Source organism: Lithobates pipiens, unplaced genomic scaffold (assembly GCF_037356315.1).
Source record: "Lithobates pipiens isolate NorthernLeopardFrog02 unplaced genomic scaffold, aLitPip1_a1.2 Scaffold_30, whole genome shotgun sequence".
Classification (NCBI taxonomy): domain Eukaryota; kingdom Metazoa; phylum Chordata; class Amphibia; order Anura; family Ranidae; genus Lithobates; species Lithobates pipiens.
In genome coordinates, this window is record NW_027507791.1 from 89779468 (window position 1) to 89805263 (window position 25796).

General features: G+C 43.8%; 1 protein-coding gene across 8 annotated transcripts in view; it reads left to right on the forward strand.

Moving 5' to 3' along the window:
- Window positions 1-25796, forward strand: part of DPF3 (double PHD fingers 3) — a 717329-nt gene that overhangs the window by 250797 nt on the left and 440736 nt on the right. For all 8 annotated transcript variants that reach the window (XR_013264877.1, XM_077464591.1, XM_077464592.1 and 5 more), the window contains exon 4: window positions 25574-25681. Coding sequence is in view for 7 of the 8 variants with exons in the window: in XM_077464591.1 (XP_077320717.1) it covers window positions 25574-25681 (108 nt within the window). In the remaining variant the exon portion in view is untranslated. The remainder of the gene's footprint in view (window positions 1-25573; window positions 25682-25796) is intronic.

Sequence of the window (25796 nt, forward strand, 5' to 3'; positions counted from 1 at the left end):
AAACGCAGATTTACCTGCATAGAGAGAAGAAAATGTTCAAATGGATCTTGCAAGAGCAGAAGTGCCACTTATTCGAAGAACCCCACTTCTTTGGAAGAACCCCTGTATTTTTATTGCATTGATCACTGTATAAATGTCACTGGTCCCAAAAAAGTGTCAAAAGTGTCCAATCTCTCTGCCGCACTGTCACAGTCCTGCTAAAAATCGATGATCACCGTCATTACTAGTAAAAATAAATAAAAATGCCATAAATCTATCATCTATTTTGTAGATGCTATAACTTTTGCGCAAACCAATCAATATACGCTTATTGGGATTTTTATTTTTTACCATAAATATGTAGAAGAATACATATTGGCCTAAACTGAAAAATATTTTTTTTTTTGGGGGGGGGTTTGGGGGGAGATATTTATTATAGCAAAGGGCAAAATTTCTTGTTGCTTTTTTTTGTGTTTATAGCGCAAAAAATAAAAACCGCAGAGAAGGTGATCAAATACCACCAAAATAAAGCTCTGTGTGTGTGGAGGGGGAGGACATAAATTTTGTTTGGGTACGTTGTTGAAAGACTGCACAATTGTCTGTTAAAGTGACGCAGTGCAGCATCGCAAAAAATGGCCTGGTCATTAAGGGGGTAAATCCTTCTGGGGCTGAAGTGGTTGCAGTCTTAATAAACATTAACATGTTCAGTTTATACCACAGTTGTGTAGAAAATTGTGTTGATTTTTCAATACTTTAAATGTACAGAATATGGGCACCTAATCACGGCTATCAGCCTGAAAGGTGGCCAGAAAATCAGTAGCGCCCTGATATCGATCGACCCCTAATTGTGATCCCCGACTACCTTTGGCAGTGCACCCCTAACCTGGAACAAGTTGGACGTGATCCAGGTTGCTTGTGCCGGACACCTGCTAGTAAATGTGGTTAAATGTTATATATATTTTTTCTCTCATTTGAAAAAATAAATAAATTAATTAAACTTATGAAAAAGAACTATTCTGAAATCAAATAATATCAAACCTGCTTGTTTTTTCCAAGTTATGGGGAAATTATATAGTATAGGAACAATTGTGTATATTTTATTTTTTATTTTTTTATTACTGCTTTTTGTCTCACACTATGACATGACAACAAAGGCCCTATCATTTAAATATATTGAAAGACCCCAACAATTGCACCATTTTGAACAGCAAGCAGTCAAGTGTTAGACTCTGAACATTTTGAACATTTGTAATAGTTCAATAGTTTTATATTATAATTATGTTAAAGAAAATAAATAAATGAAAATAAATTATAAATTGATGTTTTTAATTTACTTTCCTATGTATATAAATAGGTTCTGATACTATAAGATACTTAAAATGAAACTTTAGTCAGAAAATTAAGTCTTGTTAGTTCACTTTAGGCTGGTCCATTTTGCAGGTATAGCTATGTAAAACATTAAAAAATAAGTATCTCTACTGTTTAAAATCCAATAATACACGGTCTCACCCTGCTCTGCTCATGCTCAGTTGCTCTCTATTTTTTGAGGCACTGCCAATTTGTAGAGTCCAAACTGCCGGCAGCCTTAGGTTTAACTGTTGTTCAGGGTCTCTGGGCTTCAGCAAAATGGGAGCCTGTGGCAAGAAGAAGCAGGAACAATGCTGGAGACAATTTACATGCTAAGGAACATTTATTTTATCAAGTGATGGATAAAGTTTCACTTTAACCACTTCAATACTGGGCCATAGCTGAAAGACAGCTAAAACACGCCTCCGGTGTGGCCCCTGGGGTGCGCATCAGACTCCGTAATCTCTGTGTCCTTCAGATGCAGCTGATCACAAATCAAGGTAAAGGGCCAATCACAGCGGCCCTTTACCATGTGATGATCAGCTCTGTCCAGTCACAGTTGATCACATGTAAACAAACTTGCCGGTTATTAGCATTCCTTTTTTCACACACTGTCAGAGCATTTGGAAATGAGAAGCCGGTGACTGGCAAGTGGGACATTTACACAGTTTCATAGTTTCATAGTTAGTAAGGTTGAATAAAGACACCAGTCCATCCAGTTCAACCTGAGGGAGTTTCTACAATTGTCCCTATCCCTGCACATTCTCATCTGTCCCTATCCTCAAGGAGCCCACAATCCAAGGTCCCCATTCATATACTAGGGCCAATTTTGGACAGAAGCCAATTAACCTACCTGCATGTCTTTGGATAGACAAGAGCACTGATCATCAGTGCCCTGATTATTAGTGCTGCTCCATCAGTGTAGCCTCATCAATGCCCATCAGTGAAGCCTCACCAGTGCCTGTCAGTGAAGAAGGAAAATTTACTTATTTGAAAAATGTTTTAACAGAAACTAAGAAAAACATTTTCATTTTTTTCCCCCACAATTTTCTGCCTTTTTTGTTTTATTTAGCAAAAAATAAAAAACCCAGTGGTTATTAAATACCACCAAAAGACAGCTATATTTATGTGAAGTAAATTATAAAAATGTAATATGGGTACAGTGTTGCATGACTGCGCAATTGTCATTCAAATTGCAACAGCGCTAAAAGCTGAAAATTTACTTGGGGAGGAAGGAGGTGAGAGTTCCCGGATTTGAAGTGGTTAAAGTGGAAGTCCATGCAAAATCTAAAATTCCTGCATCTATAGACACCAGGGATTTAACACTAACCAACTCTACATACCTTTTTGGAATGCCGCTCTGAGCTGCTCCGACCTTATCTCCAGCGCTGGAAGCTCTGCAGAGGACACGGTCGACAATGGCTGTGAAATAAATGGAAAGGGATTCAACCCATAGAGTTACTATGGGGCTTCCGTTGTCCTCCATCTCCTCTGTACTGGCCTACACAGAGAAGCCGCAGTTACAGCTCAGCATGGGATCCAGTCAGAACTTGTCAGATCGGCTTCCAAAAAGGTATGTATACTCCTTTTGTTTCTTCGCAGGGTTAGAGAGGTTAGTGTTATATCCCTAGATGCAGGGATTTTAGATTTTGCATCGACTTCCACTTTAAGGATGTCTTTTCACATGGTATAAATATGGCAGGGCCTGGAAACAACCGAGTGTATTATGGCTGTCAAGGGCTGAAAACTGGAATCTGTTTTTTGGCACTGAATTGCATTCACCTTGGCTCAGGAATGGAAAGACCCCAAAACTACCCTAAAATGGTTCTATTTGAAAAGTAGATGCCTTCAGGTTTTTGGCAAGGGGTTTAACTTTGACTTGAAGCCACAATTTTTCAGAATGCAGTTGGCAGAAAAATTAGGGGAAAAAAAATGGAAATACAAAATGTTCAACAAAAATGTTAATTCGGTGAAAGGTTTCATCTGTTCAAAATTTTTTATTGAACATTAATCAATGAATACATTAACAAATAGTCTCAGCTATATATTAGAGACCAAAACTTACAGTGCATCTCATGTGTAAATTATACAGGAATATTGAAGGAAAGTTTCACTGAAGGGTTTCATAAACACAATGATGGTATGGTAAAAACTGCATCCAATACTTAGCCCTTAATGCACCTTAATCATCTTGGGCTACAACACACTGAGTGGCTTCTTTCTCTTATCTGTTTGGGGTCTGGCTATCCATCTTTTTTTTTTTTCTTTCCTCCATGCTTTGGACACTTTTTTTCCCTTTTATGTACTGTGTGGCTGCATTGTATTGATATCATGCATCATTTTATTTTAACCTGTTGTAATATTACATGCTCTTGTATGGGTTAGGCCTACTGCTGTGGCTTCATTACTTGGGAAACTGTTTACTGGCTACTTTTTTTTGTCATCTGTACACTGTTTTGTTGCATTGATCTCTGATACATATGGTACATCCCTTTTGACTCTTTGTTTTCCTTCTCATGCTATCATTGTTTCCTGTGAAACCTAAAAAATTCTTCTTTAACCACCTCAATACAGGCCACTTACACCCCCTTCCTGCCCAGACCAATTTTCAGCTTTCAGCGCTCTCACACTTTGAATGACAATTACTCAGTCATGCAACACTGTACCCATATGAAATTTGCGTCCTTTTAGTCACACAAATAGAGCTTTGTTTTGGTGGTATTTAGTCACTAGTGTTTCAATTTTGTGAAAAAAATGCCTTTTTATTTGTTTCTGTCATAACATTTTGCAAATTAGTATTTTTTTCTTTATAAATTTTGGCCAAAATTTATACTGCTACATAGCTTTGTTATAAATACCCCAAATTGGTGTATATTATTTGGTCTTTGTGAAAGTTATATAGTCTACATCTATGGTGCCAATCACTGAAAATTGATCACATCTGAACAGGCCTTCAGTACATCAGGTGTATCTCATTTCTTGAGACACTAAGGCCCCTTTCACACTGGGGCAGTGCGGGTGTACTTTTATCGCCGTTTTACCATCGTTTTAGCAGCGGTATACGGCGCTAGAAGGGGAGTTTTACCCCCCTGCTTGCGGCCTGGAGGGGGGTAAAACCACCGCAAAGCACTTTGCCGGCGGTATAGCCACGCTGCCCCATTCATTTCGATGGGCAGTGGGCAGGGGCGGTGAAAGAGTGCTATGCACACTGCTCCTTCACTGCTCCAAAGATGCTGCTAGCAAGACTTTTTTTTACTGTCCTGCCAGAGCACCGCCCCATTGTGAAAGCTCTCAGGCTTTCACACTGGAGTGTGAGGAGCGGCTCTTTCAGGGCGCTTTGCAGGTGCTATTTTTACTGCTGTGGCGCGTGCAAAGTGCCCCAGTGTGAAAGGCGTCTAATAAATCCGGAAAGTACAAATACACCCCAAATGACTCATTTTTAGAAAGTAGACATTCCAAGGTATTGAGTCATGGTGATTTTTTTTAAGTTGAATTTTTTTTCTCACAATTCTTTGCAAAATAAAGATTTTTTTTTTTTACAAAATTTTCATATTATCAGGTTATTTCTCACGCACAGCATATGCATACAACAAATTACACCCCAAAATACATTCTGCTACTCTTCCCGAGTATGGTGATACCACATGTGTGAAGCTTTTACACAGGCTGGCCACATACAAAGGCCCAATATTGAAGTAGCACCTTTAGGCGTTCTACGAGCATAAATGACACATCTTATTTCTCATCCACCTATTATACGTTTGAGGTCCCTGGAGCACCAGGACAATGAAAATGCCCACAAAATGACCCCATTTTGGAAAGCTAACACCCCAACGTATAATCTATGAGGAATAATGGAGTTGCGAGTATCTCCTCAGGTAAATATACAGATACCAAGTACCATCATCCACTAATCTTTGATATGGAAATTTTTTTTTTGGTGTGGGGGTATTGGGGTAGCCGTTCACGCTAACCTCCTACAACCAACCCAAACCAAGAACATGCTATTTGGACTATACCGGTACTTTTTATAGAGGAAAAGAAGAAAAAAAATTATTAAAATGTAATAATGTTTAATAAATACAGAAAAAAGAAAAGGACAATACATAGAACATCATTATTAAAATCTTGGTACACCCCAGGATATTTGAACATTTACAGATACTCAAAAGAGAGTTCAGTTCTGGTGGCATACAAAGGTCTCCTCTACTAGTTTCGTGGAACATCCGCTTCTTCAGGAGGATATCTATATGAAGTATAATAAACAACGTATAGATCATTAGCAATCAGCCAAGTAGTATATTAAAGAAATCGAAACATCATTTAAACAGTAAATATATATAATCTCATAAGGGAAGAATAAGGTAGTCCACTCACCCAAAATTCAAAGGAAGCAAAACTTAAAGATAGCAGGAAAAACGGACCCATATAAACCCCCTACGGCGGACATGGGGGGATTGGTTAGATAACTCTGATGGGAAAATAAAATAGAATAAAAAAAAATCTAGTAAATGGCAAGAAAAAAAAAAAAAAAAAGGGAGAGGAGGGAAAAGGCAGGGACGGGGAAAAGAAGGGGGAAAAAAAAGGGGGGGCTTTTCTTTTCCATTTTTCTCTTTTGCCATTACTACACCCAGGACTTACCCAACATCATATATGTATATATATCCAGTGGTAGTATATATAGCTCAAAGGTGTTCAATATCACTTAGGATTGTGGGTAGATAGATCTACGGATCAATAAGGAACAAGATACCCTTCCATCTATAAATGAATAAATAATACCAATGACCAATTTGTAAAGCAAAGAAGGAAAAAGAAATAAATAGATCCGAGATTAAAATCTCCCAGGAGACCTCTACCTGATAGGGGTCAATTGTATCCTCCGATCGTAGGAACCATCAGTTTTAACCTGCCCAAACACAGCGGTCTGAATGACCGCTGTTATATGGGCTCCCCGACATGCGTCACGTCAGGTACCCGCCAGCGGGAAGTCGGCGGCATCTGACGTCACGCAGTCAGCGCCTCCACACTATGCAGGGGAGAATAAAGCAGAGACACCGGAAGACAAGATGCCACTATTCTACCCCTGCAAGCCGAAGCCAGGAGGAGCACATGTCCACCGAAGGGGGAAATCACAAAAGGGGCACTGAAAAAAACAAAGGAACAAACAATCCAGCAAACAAACAGACCACCAAGACAAAAAATAAAATAAAAAATAAAGTACTTTGACAATATTGGGTGAGAGGAAATCCTATATGGATATAGAGAAAAAGGAGAATTTTTCCATGTGTTTATGGACATTACAGATACAGTGTTATAATAATACAGAAAACAAATATATACATATACACATCAGGATAATATAATATCCCACAAAAAACATTTTTGCCTATAGCAACAAAATAAGTGAGAAAAAAAAAAATTCAGATTTAGAGAAAAGGTTTATAGGAAATTGTCTCGTTGAGACCAGGGGGGGTGGGTGGCGTTGAGCTGTTTGATCCAGAGGGTTTCCCTCTGTAGGATCACTCGGTCCCAATCTCCACCCCTTGGGTTTGGGGGGATCACCTCCAAAACATAGAATTGGATAACAGAGGTATCGAAACGGTGATGGAGACCTATATGTCTCCCAATTGTTGTAAGTTTTCCGTTACCTGAATAATAGAGGTTATCTCCAATTCGTTGTCTAAATTCCCGAATTGTTTTTCCAATATAGAATGCCTTGCATTTACAAATCATTATATATATAACGCCCCTGGTGCTGCAATCAGAAAAGGTGCGTGATAAAAATAGTTCACCATTTGGTAAAATAAATTTTTTCCCTTCTATAACCCAAGGGCAACGGGAACAGTCATTTCATTTATATGTGCTGTGAGGGGGTTCGCTCGGTAGCGGGTGTGTGTGACCCTCTGGATGGGTTCACAACACAAAGTCAGGCACAGCAGACAGCGTTGTAGGTGCAAAAAACAAAAGATCCGGTTTATTTAGGCTACATGCAGTGATACATATAACAGCCAAACAAAATAAAACAAGAAAATAAATCCTGGTCAGCTTGACCTCTAACTACACACGTAGACTCCCTGTCTAATAACTGGGTGCAGCCTTGTGCTGCCCCAGTCCCTGTCCCTATTGTAGGGGTTTGCCACACAGGCGTTAACTCACCGCACAGAGCAGATCTCAGACTCCCCAGTCTATACACACAAAACTGGTTCCAGGATGGAGCATCTCCCTATGCATGCTGGGGTTTTTTGTAGAGGTCTTAATGAGCCCACTTACTACAGCTGGGCTCATTAACTCTTCCCCTCTAATTGTAAAAGTCTGCATAAAGCCTGAATCTAGGACACACATATTTCCCATCCTGAATACAACCAGGTGATTTTACCTGCGTGCTGCCACATACCCCGCCTCTTGTTTCAACCTTGGGGTTGTAACACAAGCAGCCAGACACGCATGTATCCGAGACAAAGCATCCACATTCCCCATTTTAACACCAGGGCGATGCTTAACTGTAAAGTTAAATTCCTGTAGGGCCAGGAACCACCTATTTACCCTTCTATTGGTCTCCTTGTTTTGAGCCATCCACTTTAAAGGAGCGTGATCAGTCACCAGGTCAAAGTGCCTACCTAGCAGATAGTACCGAAGGGAATCTAGAGCCCACTTCACTGCTAAACATTCCTTCTCAATCGTGGAGTAATTTACCTCATGGGACTTTAACTTCCTGCTGAGGTAAATGACTGGGTGCTCTTCCCCGTTCCAGACCTGGGATAACACTGCTCCTAACCCAACGTCTGATGCATCAGTTTGTACAACAAAGTCCTTAGAGAAGTCTGGTGAGTACAACACTGGCTGGCTACATAAGGCTGTTTTTAAGGACTGAAATGCTTCTTCAGCCTCTGGGGACCATTTAACCATAACCGACTCTTTCCCTTTTGTCAGGTTGGTGAGGGGCACAGCCTGAGAAGCAAAATGGGGAATGAATCGTCGATAATAGCCAGCGATTCCCAGAAAGGCTCGTACCTGTTTCTTGCTGTTGGGACGTGGCCAACTCTGTATGGCCTCGACTTTATTGACTTGGGGTTTTATCACCCCCCTCCCAATAGTGTACCCAAGATATTTGGCCTCCTCCTGTCCAATGGTACACTTCTTTGGATTGGCCGTAAACCCAGCTTCCCGGATAGAGTCTAGGACTGCTTGTACTTTTGGCAAATGTGAGACCCAGTCTGTGCTATGGATAATCACATCATCCAGGTAAGCTGCAGCATATTTATGATGGGACCTCAGAATCTTATCCATTTTCCGCTGGAATGTTGCCGGTGCATTCTGTAACCCAAACGGCATTCTCTTATATTGGAATGCCCCATCTGGGGTTACAAACGCAGTTTTCTCCTTGGCCGACTCGGCCAGGGGAATTTGCCAATACCCTTTGGTGAGATCAAGAGTTGTCATATATCGGGCTGTTCCCAGCCGGTCAACCAACTCATCTATACGTGGCATGGGGTAGGTGTCAAATTTTGTAACTTTATTTAATTGTCTAAAATCGTTACAAAACCGCCAGCTCCCATCAGGTTTGGGCACTAGTACAATAGGACTGGACCAGTCACTCTGGGACTCCTCTATCACACCCAATTCCAGCATCCTTTGAACCTCCCCACGTATTGCCTCCCGTCGGGCCTCTGGTATTCTATAAGGTTTTAGTTTTACCCTTTCTCCTGGCGGGGTGATAATGTCATGCTCTACGCCAGATGTTTGTCCCGGAAGCTCAGAGAAAATCTCTTTGTTACGAAGTACAAACTCTTTAACCTCCTGTTGTTGGGGTTTCGATAAGGTGTCTGCTATTCCAACCTCAGGAACTAAGCAATCAGGCTGTACTTGTGACAAAGTCTCTGCGACTAGGGATTCCCTATCCCTCCAGGCTTTCAGCAGATTGACGTGATAGATCTGCTCCAGCTTTCGCCTTCCTGGCTGTCTAACCCTGTAGTTCACCTCACTAATTTTTTCAATTACTTCATATGGACCTTGCCATTTGGGCAGAAATTTGCTTTCAACCGTAGGGACTAGCACCAAGACCCTATCCCCCGGAGAAAAAGTACGTGTCTTGGCCCCACGGTTGTACACTCTCTGCTGTGCTAACTGCGCTTGGGTTAAATGTTCCTTTACAATTGGCATTACCTGTGCAATTCTATCTTGCATCAGGGCGACATGCTCAATCACACTCCTGTGAGGAGAACTCTCATTTTCCCAAGTTTCCTTGGCGATATCCAGCAGCCCTCTTGGGTGTCTCCCATAGAGCAACTCGAAGGGTGAGAAACCCGTAGAGGATTGGGGTACCTCCCTAATGGCAAACATCAGATAGGGTATTAAACAATCCCAATTCTTTCCATCTCTATCCACCACCTTCTTTAACATTTGTTTTAGGGTTTTGTTGAATCTTTCAACCAACCCATCTGTTTGGGGGTGATACACAGATGTACGCAATTGCTTCACTTTGTACAACTTGCATAATTCTTTCATAACCCGGGACATAAAGGGTGTACCTTGGTCCGTAAGCAGTTCCTTACAAATACCCACGCGGCTAAAAACAAGGGATAGCTCTTTGGCTATGGTTTTGGCCGAGGTATTTCGGAGAGGAATTGCTTCCGGATAACGGGTGGCATAGTCCAATATAACCAAAATGTACTGATGCCCCCTAGCAGACTTCATTATCGGACCTACCAAATACATTGCGATCCTCTCAAAGGGGACCTCAATGATAGGAAGAGGTACCAGTGGGTTACGGAAATGTGGCATAGGTGCCGACTTCTGACACACAGGGCAGGAGGAACAATACTTTTCTATTTCCTTCATGACCCAAGGCCAATAGAATCTCTGCAATACCCTCTCTCTGGTTTTCTCTGTCCCCAGATGACCTCCCAGAATGTGTCCATGAGCCAATTCTAACACCAACTTCCTGTAAGGTTTGGGCACTACAAGTTGCTCAATGGTTTCTTCTGCCCTTTGAGCCACTCGATATAGCAGGTCCCTTTCCATAGTGAAGTAAGGATAAGGGCAAGTCTTATCTGGGTTCACTAACTCGCCATCTATTTTCACCACATTTTCCCGTGCCTTTATTAGGGTGGGGTCTTTTAACTGTTCTGTGGCAAAATTTTCCCTGTGAACCTCAAGATCCGAAAACTCCACAGACGGCATGTTTTCATCTGAGGATGTTGGCTCCTCCCCAGTTTCTCGAGTTTCCCCCGCCAATACCGACAAGGGAAATTCAGGAGAGTCCTCACCACTCCCAGAGGAATTCTGGTCATCTTCCTGGTTTATAGGGGCACCAATGGGGGCCTCAGGACAATCCCAGAGTTCCCAGAATTTTGGAAAATCCCTTCCCACAATAGCATCATGTGGTAACTGAGACACTAACCCCACCTGATGAGAGAGGTTACCTTTGGGGGTCTCAAAAAACACGGAAGTTACAGGATACTCTCGGGTGTCCCCATGCACACAAATAACAGCCACCCGGTTCTTCCCAGAGACCTCTGTAGTAACTAATTCAGCTTTTATCAATGTTACCAGGCTACCTGAATCTAGCAACACATCAACATGTCTACCATTAATACACATTTTACATAAATGTTTCTCAGGTCCCCGAATGGCAGTGCATGCAACTGTCGCAAACAGCGACTGACGTCTCTCCCTTATAAAGTCACATTGCATAGGCTCATCCACAACTGGGCAATTGGCTGCAATATGTCCCTCTTGCCGGCAGCGGTAGCAAATAATTTTTTTCGCTGCCTCTTGCAGCATGGGCTTCCTGGGCTGCTCCCGCCAGACCTTAGGTAGAACTCCCACCCTCTCACTCTCTCCACCCTCACCCCTTGGAGTCATCTTACCCGCCACTGGGGATGATCTGGTCTTAGGGGGGAAAGTCCGTGAGTCCCTGGAAGAGGTGGTCAAGTTCTCTGTAGCCAAGTACCTCTCAACCAGATCCACAAGTTTATCTGCATTTTCTGGGTCTCCATGGCTTACCCATTTTTGGATGGCAGTAGGAAGAGCTCTCAGGAAACGATCCATAACCACACGTTCCACAATGTTTGGTGCGGTCAAAATCTCTGGCTGCAGCCACTTCCTGCTCAGGTGAATGAGATCATACATTTGAGACCTGGGAGGTTTTCCAACCTGAAAAGTCCAGTTATGCACACGCTGAGCCCGGACTGCCAGGGTGACACCCAGCCGTGCCAATATTTCTGCTTTTAGCACCACATAGTCTTTTGCTTGGTCAGGCTCTAGGTCATAATAAGCTTTCTGCGATTCCCCAGTTAACAGAGGGGCCACCAGTCCAGCCCATTGCTCCTTAGGCCACTTTTCCCTTTCAGCAGTCCTTTCAAATGTGGTCAAAAACACCTCCGGATCATCCTCTCCAGTCATTTTTGTCAGTAAACGGCTCACACCAAAGGTTGCGGTATTATTGTACCCACTTGCTTCATTGGTCTGCGGACGTTGCTGTATCAATGTCTCTATTTGCTGTTGAAAATTCTGCTCTTGCTTCTGCAACAGGTCTATGAAGCGGGCTTCAGATCGCTGCTGGGCTTGTTGCTGAGCTTCCAAACTCTGCTGCAAAGTTGCATTTGTCTGCTGCTGATTTGCATTTGCCTGCTGCTGGGCTTCCAAACTCTGCTGCTGATTTGCATTTGCCTGCTGCTGGGCTTGTTGTTGAGCTGCAAGGCTCTTTTGTAAAGCTGCATTTGTTTGCTGCTGGTTTGCATTTGCTAGAGCCAGCTGTCTCAGTATCTCCTCCATGCTGGCCTTAACAAAAAAAAAAAAAAAAACTGCCAAAATTCTCCACCAACTGTGAGGGGGTTCGCTCGGTAGCGGGTGTGTGTGACCCCCTGGATGGGTTCACAACACAAAGTCAGGCACAGCAGACAGCGTTGTAGGTGCAAAAAACAAAAGATCCGGTTTATTTAGGCTACATGCAGTGATACATATAACAGCCAAACAAAATAAAACAAGAAAATAAATCCTGGTCAGCTTGACCTCTAACTACACACGTAGACTCCCTGTCTAATAACTGGGTGCAGCCTTGTGCTGCCCCAGTCCCTGTCCCTATTGTAGGGGTTTGCCACACAGGCGTTAACTCACCGCACAGAGCAGATCTCAGACTCCCCAGTCTATACACACAAAACTGGTTCCAGGATGGAGCATCTCCCTATGCATGCTGGTTTTTTTTGTAGAGGTCTTAATGAGCCCACTTACTACAGCTGGGCTCATTAACTCTTCCCCTCTAATTGTAAAAGTCTGCATAAAGCCTGAATCTAGGACACACATATTTCCCATCCTGAATACAACCAGGTGATTTTACCTGCGTCCTGCCACAGTGCCTACAACAGTATGGGGTGTCTGGCCACTAGGTGTATAGTGACTATGTGTGATGTGTTAAATGATCACGTAGTGAACGAGCTCTACGGAATACTAATTCTGGGGTAGAGCGTACATGTTTTGTTAATATATGATGATCCGTGAGGAGATGCCAGTTTTTACTTAATATATCACGGAGAGTTTGATGGTGAGCAGAGTAAGTTGTAATAAACCTAACAATCCTTATCTGGATTTTTAGGCCGTTGGTGCAGTGGTGTACTGCGGGGACGTGACACAACTTTATTGAATGCTCTCCTCAAACACGTAGGAGAGTATCCTCTCAATAATAGTCGATCCCGTAAGGCGTCCGCTTGTATTTTGAAATCTGTATCCAGGCTACAGTTTCTGCGTAACCGCAGAAATTGCGCAAAAGGAATACTGCATATTAAAGGTTCTGGGTGAGCGCTAGTAGCATACAAAAGGGGTGTTACCCGCAGTGGGTTTGCGGTAAAGGTCTGTATAAAGTGTACCATCAGGTCATTTAATAATAAGTAAGTCTAAAAAAGAAATCCGTTCATGATCAAAATTAAATGTAATTTTAAATTAAGATCATTATTGCCCAATTCCTGTATAAATTGTAGCAATCTTTCCTTCGTCCCCGTCCAGACCAAAAATAGATACCGTATATACTCGAGTATAAGCCGAGATTTTCAGCCTCTTTTTTGAGGCTGAAAGTGCCCCCCTCGGCTTATACTCGAGTCATCGCTGTCTGTCTGCCCGATCAGCGTGTCGAGCAGACAGACAGCGGCCATTCTAGGATTCAAAGGCCGCGCCTCCGTCTCCGCCTTCGCCTGTGATAGGCGGAACACTGAATTTCCCAGCAGTCTGTGTTCCGCCTATCACGGACGTCCTCTCATCCTCGTCCGTAGTATGAGGATGAGCGGACGTCCATGATAGGCGGACCACTGACTGCTGGGAAATTGAGTGTTCCGCCTATCACGGACATCCGATAGGCGGAACACTCAATTTCCCAGCAGTCAGTGGGAAATTGAGTGTTCCGCCTATCACCGACGGAGGCGCGGCTTTTGAATCCTAGAATGGCCACCGACGAAGAGCTGCGGGACGGGCCGGGACGCAGGCCGGGACGGGACGCAGGCCGGGACGCAGGCCGGGACGGGACGCAGGCCGGGACGGGACGCAGGCCGGGACGGACACAGGCTGGACGGACACAGGCTGGACGGACACAGGCAGGCTGGACACAGGTAGGCTGCACGGACACACACACACACACACACACACACACACACACACACACACACACACACACGGATGCATGCACACACAGGGATGGATGGACACACACGGATGCATGGACACACACACACACACACACACACACGGATGCATGCACACACACAGGGATGGATGGACACACACACACACGGATGCATGGACACACACACACACACACGGATGCATGGACACACACACACACGGATGCATGGACACACACACACACGGATGCATGGACACACACAGGGATGGACGACACACAGGGATGGACAGGCATGTCTCACCCTCGGCTTATACACGAGTCAATAATTTTTTCCAGTTTTTTGGGGGTAAATTGGGGACCTCGGCTTATATTCGGGTCGGCCTATACTCGAGTATATACGGTAATCCAAATAATGATACCATACAAGTGCATCCTCTAAGAAGGGGGCAAGTCTATCACTAGAATAGACCTGTCTGTCCCAACCTCCCAGATACAGATACGCGTATGCAGGTGCACACGAGGTGCCCATAGCAACGCCTTGGGCTTGTAAATAATATTGGTTGTTAAATATAAAGACATTCTTTTTGAGGATAAATTCCAAAAGGGTCAAAATAAATTTATTAAAAGGCCATGTGGTTATATCTTGTTCACTTAGAAAGGATCCAGTCATCCGGACGCCCTGCTCGTGGGGGATACTCGAGTAAAGAGCCTTGATATCTATTGCCACAAGGAGGGCGTCCGGAGGGATCTGGATCCCATCCACGTGTTGTAACAAATCTGTGGTATCTTTGATATAAGAAGGTAAAGTTCGTACATGGGGCATCAAACAGGCATCCACTAGTTTACTGGTATTATCCATCAATGAACCCATCCCCAAGACAATTGGTCTACCTGGGGGGGATTTCAAATTTTTATGGGTTTTTGGGAGAGCATAAAAAGTAGGGACTATAGGGAATTTGGGAATCAGGAACTCGAAGGTGTCCTTGTCAATGAGGCCCAGTAAGAGGGCCTCAGTGCAAAGGACAGAGTTCCTGATGGAATGACGTAATTACAGATTGATCAATCGGTTGGCACCAAGTACGGTTATTAAGGATAGTCATGCACATAGTCTGATATTAACTATGTGTCATAAGAACAATATTTCCACCTTTATCCGATTGTTTGACAACCAGGTCTGTATGTCTTTGCAAGGATCTAAATGCTCGATACTGTCGATGGTCCAAATTAGGGGTCATTTTGTGCCATTGTTGTCGTTTAAGGTCCTTAATGGGGGCTTGAAGGAAGGCCCAAATGGTGAGACATGTCATGAGATCAGGGAACCTACGGGAATGCAATCAAAATTTTTTAAGGGTCAATTCAGGTCTAGTGATAGTGGTTGATTGAGCTATATGACGAGATGTTGTTTGAGAGGAGGGAGGGTGGGGATCTTCTATGGCGCCCTCATCATAGAGGAGCATGCGGTCCCGTAGTGCCTGAAACTCAGCCATAGTAAAGTGTTTAGCGCACTCAGTAAGTTGGCGTTCAAGATCCGAATTAGTACGATCTTTATCGAGCATATATTTGAAAGTAAGGTTTTGTGCAAACAGATATAGATCTTTAATAGTTTCATTGACCTTTAGTCTATCTAATGGGCAAAAACCAAAGCCTAATTGAAGTACTGACAGCTCGTCATCCGAAAAAGAATAAGGAGTTAAATTTACAATGTTGTGGTCGGTGTCGGATTGGGAGTGTATGGTGGGGCTGGTGTGGGTTTGAGGATATAAGAATCCAAATTAGTTTGTTGTTTCTTGAGATCTAAAAAAATTAGATCTTCATTTATTTTTGTGTATTTATTAGTTATCAGTGAAGAATTTAAAACTTTAGGGATAGTGCCGTGTAGTGTGGAATGACCAACCGCTCCCTCTAAAGGTAGGGAGGTGTCACTAGGTGTTTGTGTAGCTGGTGTACGTATAGTTTTAGGGGCTTGGTTTTTTTAAAATCTTTTTTTAGAGTTGGCTGGTGGGGTACCCCCACCATAACATAGTCTTTTACGGGACGAATTTGTTAATGGGTTAGCCATAGATCTTAAGATACTCTGCATAGAATAGGATGATGATAGTGAGGAATCCGATTTACGTTTCCACCACTGGATTCCTGGGAATATTTCCTCGGGAAAGGAGTTTTCTACCTGGGTTTCTACCCGACCAGTGATACGTATAGCCCTCACTGAATGCAGCTTCGTCTTTACTAAATTTTATCTGTTTTTTGACAATAATAGTTTTATTTAATGCTTCCAAGCGGTTTTTTAGCTCCATCCACTTGGAATCAAATAATGGATTATCTTTTAAATGTAAATAATCACAATTTAGTCGTTCAATTTCTTTGTCCAACAAAATCATGTCGGAACTATATTGTTCAATCAGAACCTTCATTAATTCCAAGCTGCAATTGGTCAGGATAGTTTCCCAGGTCTTTTTAAGTTCCAACGAGGGGTCTTTAATAGTTGGAAAAATTTGATTGCGTAAGCCCATAGGGAAAATGCAATCAGTGACATACATTTTAAAATATTCAATGTGCCAATGTAGATTTGACTTTTCAGCAGAGCATATTGTTTGTAGAAATATGTCTTTAAATCATCATCAATTTTATGTTCACTTAAACAAGTAGGTTTTAAATTTGACATGAAACCCACCCAATCTGTATTTAGCGTATCCATAATGGAAAAACAAAACAACAAAAAAACAATCACAAAATTATTGCTATGATGGCATTTTAGGCAAAAAGACAAAAAGCTTTGAATATTAATATAATGTAAGAGGCACTCAGAAGTTCACTGATCAGGCTCCCTATTTTCCGTCAGTAGAACATATATGGGTGTATTATCCACCCTATCGGAATTTAAAGGAGTTGCGAGTATCGCCTCAGGTAAATATACAGATACCAAGTACCATCATCCACTAATCTTTGATATCGAAACTAGTAGAGGAGACCTTTGTACGCCACCAGAACTGAACTCTCTTTTGAGTATCTGTAAATGTTCAAATATCCTGGGGTGTACCATGATTTTAATAATGATGTTCTATGTATTGTCCTTTTCTTTTTTCTGTATTTATTAAACATTATTACATTTTAATAATTGTTTTTCTTCTTTTCCTCTATAAAAAGTACTGGTTTAGTCCAAATAGCATGTTCTTGGTTTGGGTTGGTTGTAGGAGGTTAGCGTGAACGGCTACCCCAATACCCCCACATCAAACATTTTTTTTCGATATGAGGCATAATGAGTCTTTTGACTGGTTAATTTTTTTCCAGAAGTTTTTGGAATATGTGTTAAAAAAAAAGTTGTCAATTTATAAGATATTTCTAACACATAGCATGTATATAGCAAAAATGACACCCCAAAATACATCCTTCCTGAGTATGGAGATGCCACATGTGTGAGACTTTGACACAGCCTGGTCACATACAGAAGCCCAACAATGAAGTAGTACCTTGAGGCATTCTAGGACCATAAATTACACATCTCATTTCATTCACACTTTTGAAGGTCCTTGAGCACCAGTGGACAGTGGAATTACCCACAAAATGACCCCATTTTGGAAAGCAAACACACCAATGTATATATTCTATGAGGCATGGGTTGCAGATAGGTACTCTGGTACTCTGATGGACTGTAGATAGGTACTTGGGTACACTAATGGCCTGGTGACAGGTACTCGGGTACTTTGATGAACTGTGTCAGGTACTCGGGTACTCAGATGGACTGTGATGGGTACTCGGATGAACTGCAACGGGTACTCGGATGAACTGCAACGGGTACTCAGATGAACTGCAACAGGTACTCGGATAAACTGTGACAGTTACTTTGATGGGTGGTGACAGGTCCTCTTTATTGGGGGGGAAATCAGTGTGTGTTGGTGTACACTGTAAGCGGTAACGAGATGTGATGATGGACTGTGACAGGTACTCAGATGGACTGTGACAAGTACTTGGGTACTCAGATGGACTGTGACAGGTACTTGGGTACTCAGATGGACTGTGACAGGTACTTGGGTACTCAGATGGACTGTGACAGGTACTTGGGTACTCAGATGGACTGTGACAGGTACTCGGGTACTCAGATGGACTGTGATGGGTAATCAGATGAACTGTGACGGGTACTTGGGTACTCGGACTGTGACGGGTACTTGGGTACTCGGACTGTGACAGGTACCCGGGTACTCAGATGGACTGAGACAGGTACTCGAGTACTCAGATGGACTGTGACAAGTACTTTGGTACTTAGATGGACTGTGACAGGTACTCGGGTACTCAGATGGACTGTGGCAGGTACTCGGGTACTCAGATGGACTGTGACGGGTACTCAGATGGACTGTGACGGGTACTCAGATGGACTGTGATGGGTACTCAAATGAACTGTGACGGGTACTCAAATGAACTGTGACAGGTACTTGGGTACTCGAATGGACTGTGACAGGTACTTGGGTACTCGGATGGACTGTGACAGGTAATCAGATGAACTGTGACAGGTACTCGGGTACTCAGATGAACTGTGCAGGTACTCTGGTAGATGGCCTGTGTTGGGTACTCGGATGGACTGTGACGGGTACGCGGATGGACTGTGACGGGTACTCGGATGGACTGTGATGGGTACTCGGATGAACTGGGACGGGTACTCGGATGAACTGTGAACTTTGATGGGTAGTGACAGGTCCTCTTTATTGGGGGGGCAATCAGTGTGTGTTGGTTTACACTGTAAGCGGTAACGAGATGTGATGATGGACTGTGACAGGTACTCATTTGGACTGTGGCAGGTACTCGGGTACTCAGATGGACTGTGACAGGTACTCAGATGAACTGTGGCAGGTACTTGGGTACTCAGATGGACTGTGACAGGTACTCGGGTACTCAGATGGACTGTGACGGGTACTCAAATGAACTGTGACAGGTACTCGGGTACTCGGGTACTCAGATGAACTGTGACAGGTACTTGGGTACTCAGATGAACTGTGACAGGTAATCGGATGAACTGTGACAGGTACTCGGGTACTCAGATGAACTGTGACGGGTACTTGGGTACTCAAATGAACTGTGACAGGTACTCTGGTAGATGGACTGCGACGGGTATTCGGATGGACTGCGACGGGTACTCGGATGGACTGCGACGGGTACTCGGATGAACGGTGACAGTTACTTTGATGGGTGATGCCAGGTCCTCTTTATTGGGGGGGCAATCAGTGTGTGTTGGTTTACACTGTAAGCGGTAACAAGATGTGATGATGGACTGTGACAGGTACTTGGGTACTCAGATGGACTGTGAAAGGCACTCAGTTGGACTGTGGCAGGTACTCGGGTACTCAGATGGACTGTGACGGGTACTCGGATGAACTGTGGCAGGTACTTGGGTACTCAGATGGACTGTGACAGGTACTCGGGTACTCAGATGGACTGTGACGGGTACTCAGATGGACTGTGACGGGTACTCAGGTACTCAAATGTACTGTGACAGGTACAACCCGGTACTCAAATGAACTGTGACAGGTACTCGGGTACTCGGGTACTCAGATGAACTGTGACAGGTACTTGGGTACTCAGATAAACTGTGACAGGTAATCGGATGAACTGTGACAGGTACTCGGGTACTCAGATGAACTGTGACGGGTACTTGGGTACTCAAATGAACTGTGACAGGTACTCTGGTAGATGGACTGCGACGGGTATTCGGATGGACTGCGACGGGTACTCGGATGGACTGCGACGGGTACTCGGATGAACGGTGACAGTTACTTTGATGGGTGATGCCAGGTCCTCTTTATTGGGGGGGCAATCAGTGTGTGTTGGTTTACACTGTAAGCGGTAACAAGATGTGATGATGGACTGTGACAGGTACTTGGGTACTCAGATGGACTGTGAAAGGCACTCAGTTGGACTGTGGCAGGTACTCGGGTACTCAGATGGACTGTGACGGGTACTCGGATGAACTGTGGCAGGTACTTGGGTACTCAGATGGACTGTGACAGGTACTCGGGTACTCAGATGGACTGTGACGGGTACTCAGATGGACTGTGACGGGTACTCAGGTACTCAAATGTACTGTGACAGGTACAACCCGGTACTCAAATGAACTGTGACAGGTACTCGGGTACTCGGGTACTCAGATGAACTGTGACAGGTACTTGGGTACTCAGATAAACTGTGACAGGTAATCGGATGAACTGTGACAGGTACTCGGGTACTCAGATGAACTGTGACGGGTACTTGGGTACTCAAATTAACTGTGACAGGTACTCTGGTAGATGGACTGCGACGGGTATTCGGATGGACTGCGACGGGTACTCGGATGGACTGCGACGGGTACTCGGATGAACGGTGACAGTTACTTTGATGGGTGATGCCAGGTCCTCTTTATTGGGGGGGCAATCAGTGTGTGTTGGTTTACACTGTAAGCGGTAACAAGATGTGATGATGGACTGTGACAGGTACTTGGGTACTCAGATGGACTGTGAAAGGCACTCAGTTGGACTGTGGCAGGTACTCAGGTACTCAGATGGACTGTGACGGGTACTCGGATGGACTGTGATGGGTACTTTGATGGGTGGTAACAGGTCCTCTTTATTTGGGGTGGGGGCAATCAGTGTGTGTTGGTGTACACTGTAAGCGGTAAAGAGATTTTACCGCAATCTCCTTCTCACACACAATCTGTGTGTGAGGAGGAGAATCTGGTAACATCTCGTTACCGCTCTATGTTTACATTTAGTGATCGGCAGTGAAAGGATCACAGCCGATCATGTGGTAAACAGCCGCCGGCTAATGGCTGTTTACCAGTGTTGGTGACAAGCAGTGTTTCGGGAACACGGCGCCACCGACGTGCAGCTCGCTCGCCATCGCGTGCATGCACTGTGCAAAGTGGGGCGGTACCATCTGTAATCGCCGTGACATCATGGCCGATCACGTGGTAAACAGGCATGCCCAATGGCTGTCCACCCCCCTCGATGGTGAGCAGTGTCTCCATGAGGCACCGCCACCTAAGGTACAGGGCTGCGCGCACACAATAGTGCGTATGCCCTGTTTAAATGGATGGAAGTCATATGACGCCCGCCCAGAACAAGAGCCTCGCCCACTCTCATCCTTTTTAAACTACTGACATAGTGGTTATCTATAAGGAATATACAGTCAGGTCCATAAATATTGGAACATTGACACAATTCTAATCTTTTTGGCTCTATACACCATCACGATGGATTTGAAATGAAACAAACAAGATGTGCTTTAACTGCAGACTTTCAGCTTTAATTTGAGGGTATTTACATCCAAATCAAGTGAACGGTGTAGAAATTACAACAGTTTGTATATGTGCCTCCCACTTTTTAAGGGATCAAGAAGTAATGGGACAATTGGCTGCTCAGCTGTTCCATGGCCAGGTGTTATTCCCTCATTATCCCATTTACAAAGAGCAGATAAAAGGTCCAGAGTTAATTTCAAGTGTGCTATTTGCATTTGGAATCTGTTGCTGTAAACTTTCAACATGAGATGGATGGTTTGGTTGAGAGTACAACCAATGTGACAGTTACATTCCAGGCACGTGCCAGGAATATAACTGTTGTTTGAAATTGTTAAATTAATGGGTTTCTTTCCACTTTAAATGATTTGTCTCAACCCTTTAATTGCCACTTTTTCCAGACAGCCAGGTCTGTTAACTGCTTGCCGACTGCTCGCTGCAGTTGTACTGCGAGAAGGTGGCACAGCTGTGTGAATCGACGTACCTATAAGCCGTTTCGTGCACTAGCCCGTGTGGGCGGGAGTGCCAGTTGGCCAGAGGGGGAGCCAATCAGCGATGTCCGCCGGCCATCCGCGATCGTTCCCCACAGAGGCACAATGGTGATCTACATATGTAAACAAGGCAGATCGCTGTTCTGACAAGGGAGGACAACGAGATCTTGTCTTCCTGGGGGTTAAAAGTGCCCTACCGCCTGAAAACCGTTGCAAAATCGCCGCTATAACAGTGGTAAAGCGTCGCTAATGCCGACACTGCCCCAGTGTGCAAGGAGCTTTATGCTTCTACTTCAAAACCTTTCAACATAACACTTGAACCACAAAGCCCACCAAGGCTTCCCCAAAACCCTTTTCCCAATGAAAGGGTGCCTTAACTCATAAAAGTGGGGAGACACATGTTACCCCTTGCTTATTTTTGGGTCACAGACAGCCAAGATCTATGCGCCTTTTAGGTGGGTTTAAATGGATTAAAAATAAAGTTCAAAACTACGTTTCCACTCTCGGATCAACCAAATTATATTAAATACCTGTTCACCAAGCCCAGCAAGGGTATTTGTCCTGTCCTGGACCTAAAATACCTTTTGAATTTCACAATTTTACATGGAATCCGCAAGGTCAGTTATTGCCTCTCTGAGACAAGGGGAATACTTGGAATCCATTGATGTTCAAGATGCCTATCTGTATTTTTCTGTTTGTCCACCACATCAGCACTTTCTATACTTAGTAGTAGGAAACAAACACTTCCAGTTTATAACACTGCCATTTGGCCTATCCTCTGCTCCCAGCGTATTCACAAAGGCCCTTGTGCCTTTTCTTGCCCTTCCAAGAACACAGGGCATCCAGGTCACAGGTTAACTAGATGACCTTGTTCTGAAGGACTCCTCTTCTTTCCAGGTATCTACAAATGTCCAAAGGACAATTCAGGTGCTTCAATCTTTCGGTTGGATGATCAACTTTTAACCTTCTTTGTCTGAAGCTGATTCTAGACACATCCCAAGCAAAGATATTCCTTCCAGAGAAGGAACTGCTTCTCCCAGAGCTAACACTCCCTCTGTTAGATTGTCCATGATAGTTTAAGGTCTCATAGTAACCTCCTTTTAAGCTGTTCGATGTGTCTAATGCCGTGTACACACTGTCGGACTTTCCGGCAGAAAAAGTCAGATGGAATCTTTTCATCGGATATTCCGATTGTGTGTATGCCTCATCTGACTTTTTTTTCCGAAAATTATGACGGACCTAGAAATAGAACATGTTTTAAATCTTTCCGACTGAATCAATTCCTATCGGGAAAACCGTTCGTCTGTATGCTGTTTTGACTGACCAAAAACGACGCATGGGCAGCTATTGGTCACTGGCTATTGAACTTCCTTTTTCTAGTCCCATCATATGTGTTGTACGTCACGGCATTCTAGACGGTCGGAGTTTGGTATGATCATGTGTAGTCAAGACCGTTTCAGCGGAACTCAGTTGGAAAAACCGTCAGTTTATTTTGATGGAAAAAACAGTCGTGTGTATGCGGCATAAGTTCATTTGAAACCACTCCAACACAACATCATGTGGGCTTGGAACAAGTGGGCTCTTTATCCCGACCTGCCCATGCTCCTGTCCAGCCAAGCAAGGCATTTCCTAGCTTAGTGGATATCCAACCTTGTCAGAAAAAAAATAAAATCTTTTCTTACTTATCACTGGAAAGTAATAAAGATGGTTGCCAGTCCTTCAGACAGGGGAGGGGTTTTCCCAGTCCCTCACAGTTTACAGCACATGGTCATCGGTGGAAGCCAAGCTCCCCATCGCCATTCTGGCATTCAGAGCATTAAGAATGTCTCTACATCACTGGACCCCTGTTCTGCACACAGAACACCAAGAGGGCACAAGGAGTCATACAGCCTTTAAGTAAGCACGCCAGATTATCTCATTGATGGAGGAACACTGTCCAGTGATCTCTGCTATCCACATCATAGAATGGGTCAACTGAAAGGGGGAATACCTCAGGTGTCACAAATTGGACCAAGGGAAATGGGCCCTTCACCTTGATAGCTTCAACCTAATACGTCAGAGATGGGGGACCCTGCGTATGGATATCCTGGCTTCCAGGTTCAACAATAAGAAACCTCTGTTTTGTAGTCAGGACCAAAGATCCTCTACCGTTGGCACTGGATACCTTGATAATTCCCCTGGTCTCAGTTCAAGCTGATCTATGCCTTCCTTCCAGTGCAAACTCTACTTCTGCTGCATAAAATGTAGCAAGAGAAAAAATGGCTATTTCCATTGCATCAAACTGTCACAGTAGAACATGGTACACAGACATGCTCGGACTACTAGGAGACGACCCATGGCTTCTTCACTACAGGCCAGACCTGCTGTCTCGGGGTCCTCTGTGTCATCCTGCTTCTCTGTCACTAGCATGGCTGTTGAAACCCAGGTTGTAAAGGAAAGGGGGGTCTCTGAGTTTATCATGCCTACTTTGCTAAAAGCAAGGAAAGGCCATTCCAAAAAGATCTACAATCACTTCTATAATTCCTTCTTTGCCTGTTGTGAGCATTTCACTTCAATCCCAGAATTTTTTCTGTGGTGCCTCACATTCTGGCCTTCCTACCAACAGGATTTGACCAGAACTTGTTTGTCAGAACTCTAAATGGACAGGTTTTGGTCTTTTTAGAAAACCTCTGGCTTCGCTTTCTTTTGACAAAACATTTTATTCCAGGTTTATCTTGGTCCAGGCTTTCATTACAACACTTTGTGCTTCCTGGGGCCTTCAATCTGATGTTCTCTGCAGAAACAATCCTGTGAACCCATCAGGGAAATCCCCTTAGATGATTTTTCCTGAAAAGTAGTCTTCTTGGTTGCTATCAAACCTGTCAGATGTGTCTCTAGTAAGGAGCCATTCCTCATTCTGCACAAGGATAAAGGTAGTCTTATGCGCAAGATCATCTTTTTCTCCTAGGTTGATATCAGTCTTCCACCTCAGGGAAGACACACATCTTTGTGTCCTACTCCAAAGCCCCTAATGGAAATTGCTCTTCACTGCCTGAATGTAATCGGAGCCATCAGTACCTACCACAAAGGAATAGCTTCTATCAGGGAGATAGATTCCATATTTGTGCTACCAAGGCCACCATCACTAGATGATCAGAACTTACACTCTAAAATCAAAGATCTCAAGTCCCCTTCTGCACTTTGTTGCAATCACTCGACCAGGTCGGTGGGTGTTTCCTGGCAATTGCAGCAACAAGTCTCTGTGGCCCAGATTTGTAAGGCTGCCACCTGGTCCTTTGTTCACAGCATTTCAAAGTTCTACCATGCAGATCTGCTCCAAGCTTCTGTGGATGCAACTTTTGGCCACAAGGTTCTTGCAGCGGTTCTTGGGTCTGTTGACTTGTTGTTGAACTTTTAGACACAGTTTTGTTTGCCTTGTTGCCTACCTTTCTCATTCATTACTTGAGGACATCCCAGGGTCTTTAAATACCTAGCCCGTGTTCTGTACTGTACAATTAAAAGACATTTTGACATACCTGTAAATTCCATATCTTGGGAGTGCAGTAGAGGATACAGACCACCTTCTCTTCTATTCCTGGGTTTCTTTGCATTGCTACAAAACTGAGGACTCATGGAGGGGTATGGGGGGAGGGGCATGCCCCGGAGGCTTGTCCAAACAAGCTTTCCAGTTTCCTATCACCTGAAAGTACTAGCCTTTAACCCAGAGTCTAGGAATACTCACCTGTAAATTCCATATCTTGGAGTACAGTACAGAAAGCAGCCAAAGTCAACATTCCTTTCATTCACATACTCCTTGAAAAAAATGTTTATTTTGTTCTGTGTGTGTATATACTGTGTATATATACATATATAATATATATATATATATATTTTATTTTTTTTGGGTAGGTGTGGCTCCAGGACAACTATATACATACCCAGCGAGGTGTTGGAGAAAGAAGAGACGCTTGCATCCTCCTGAAGATCCCCGTTTACGGCTTTTGGAGATAAAATCAGGTTGGTCACCATTGTATCACTTGGATCTGTGTTTTAGATATCAACTGTTAAGCCCCATACACACTATCAGATTTTCTGCTGAGTTTTTCCTTCAGATTTACCAAAACCATATAAT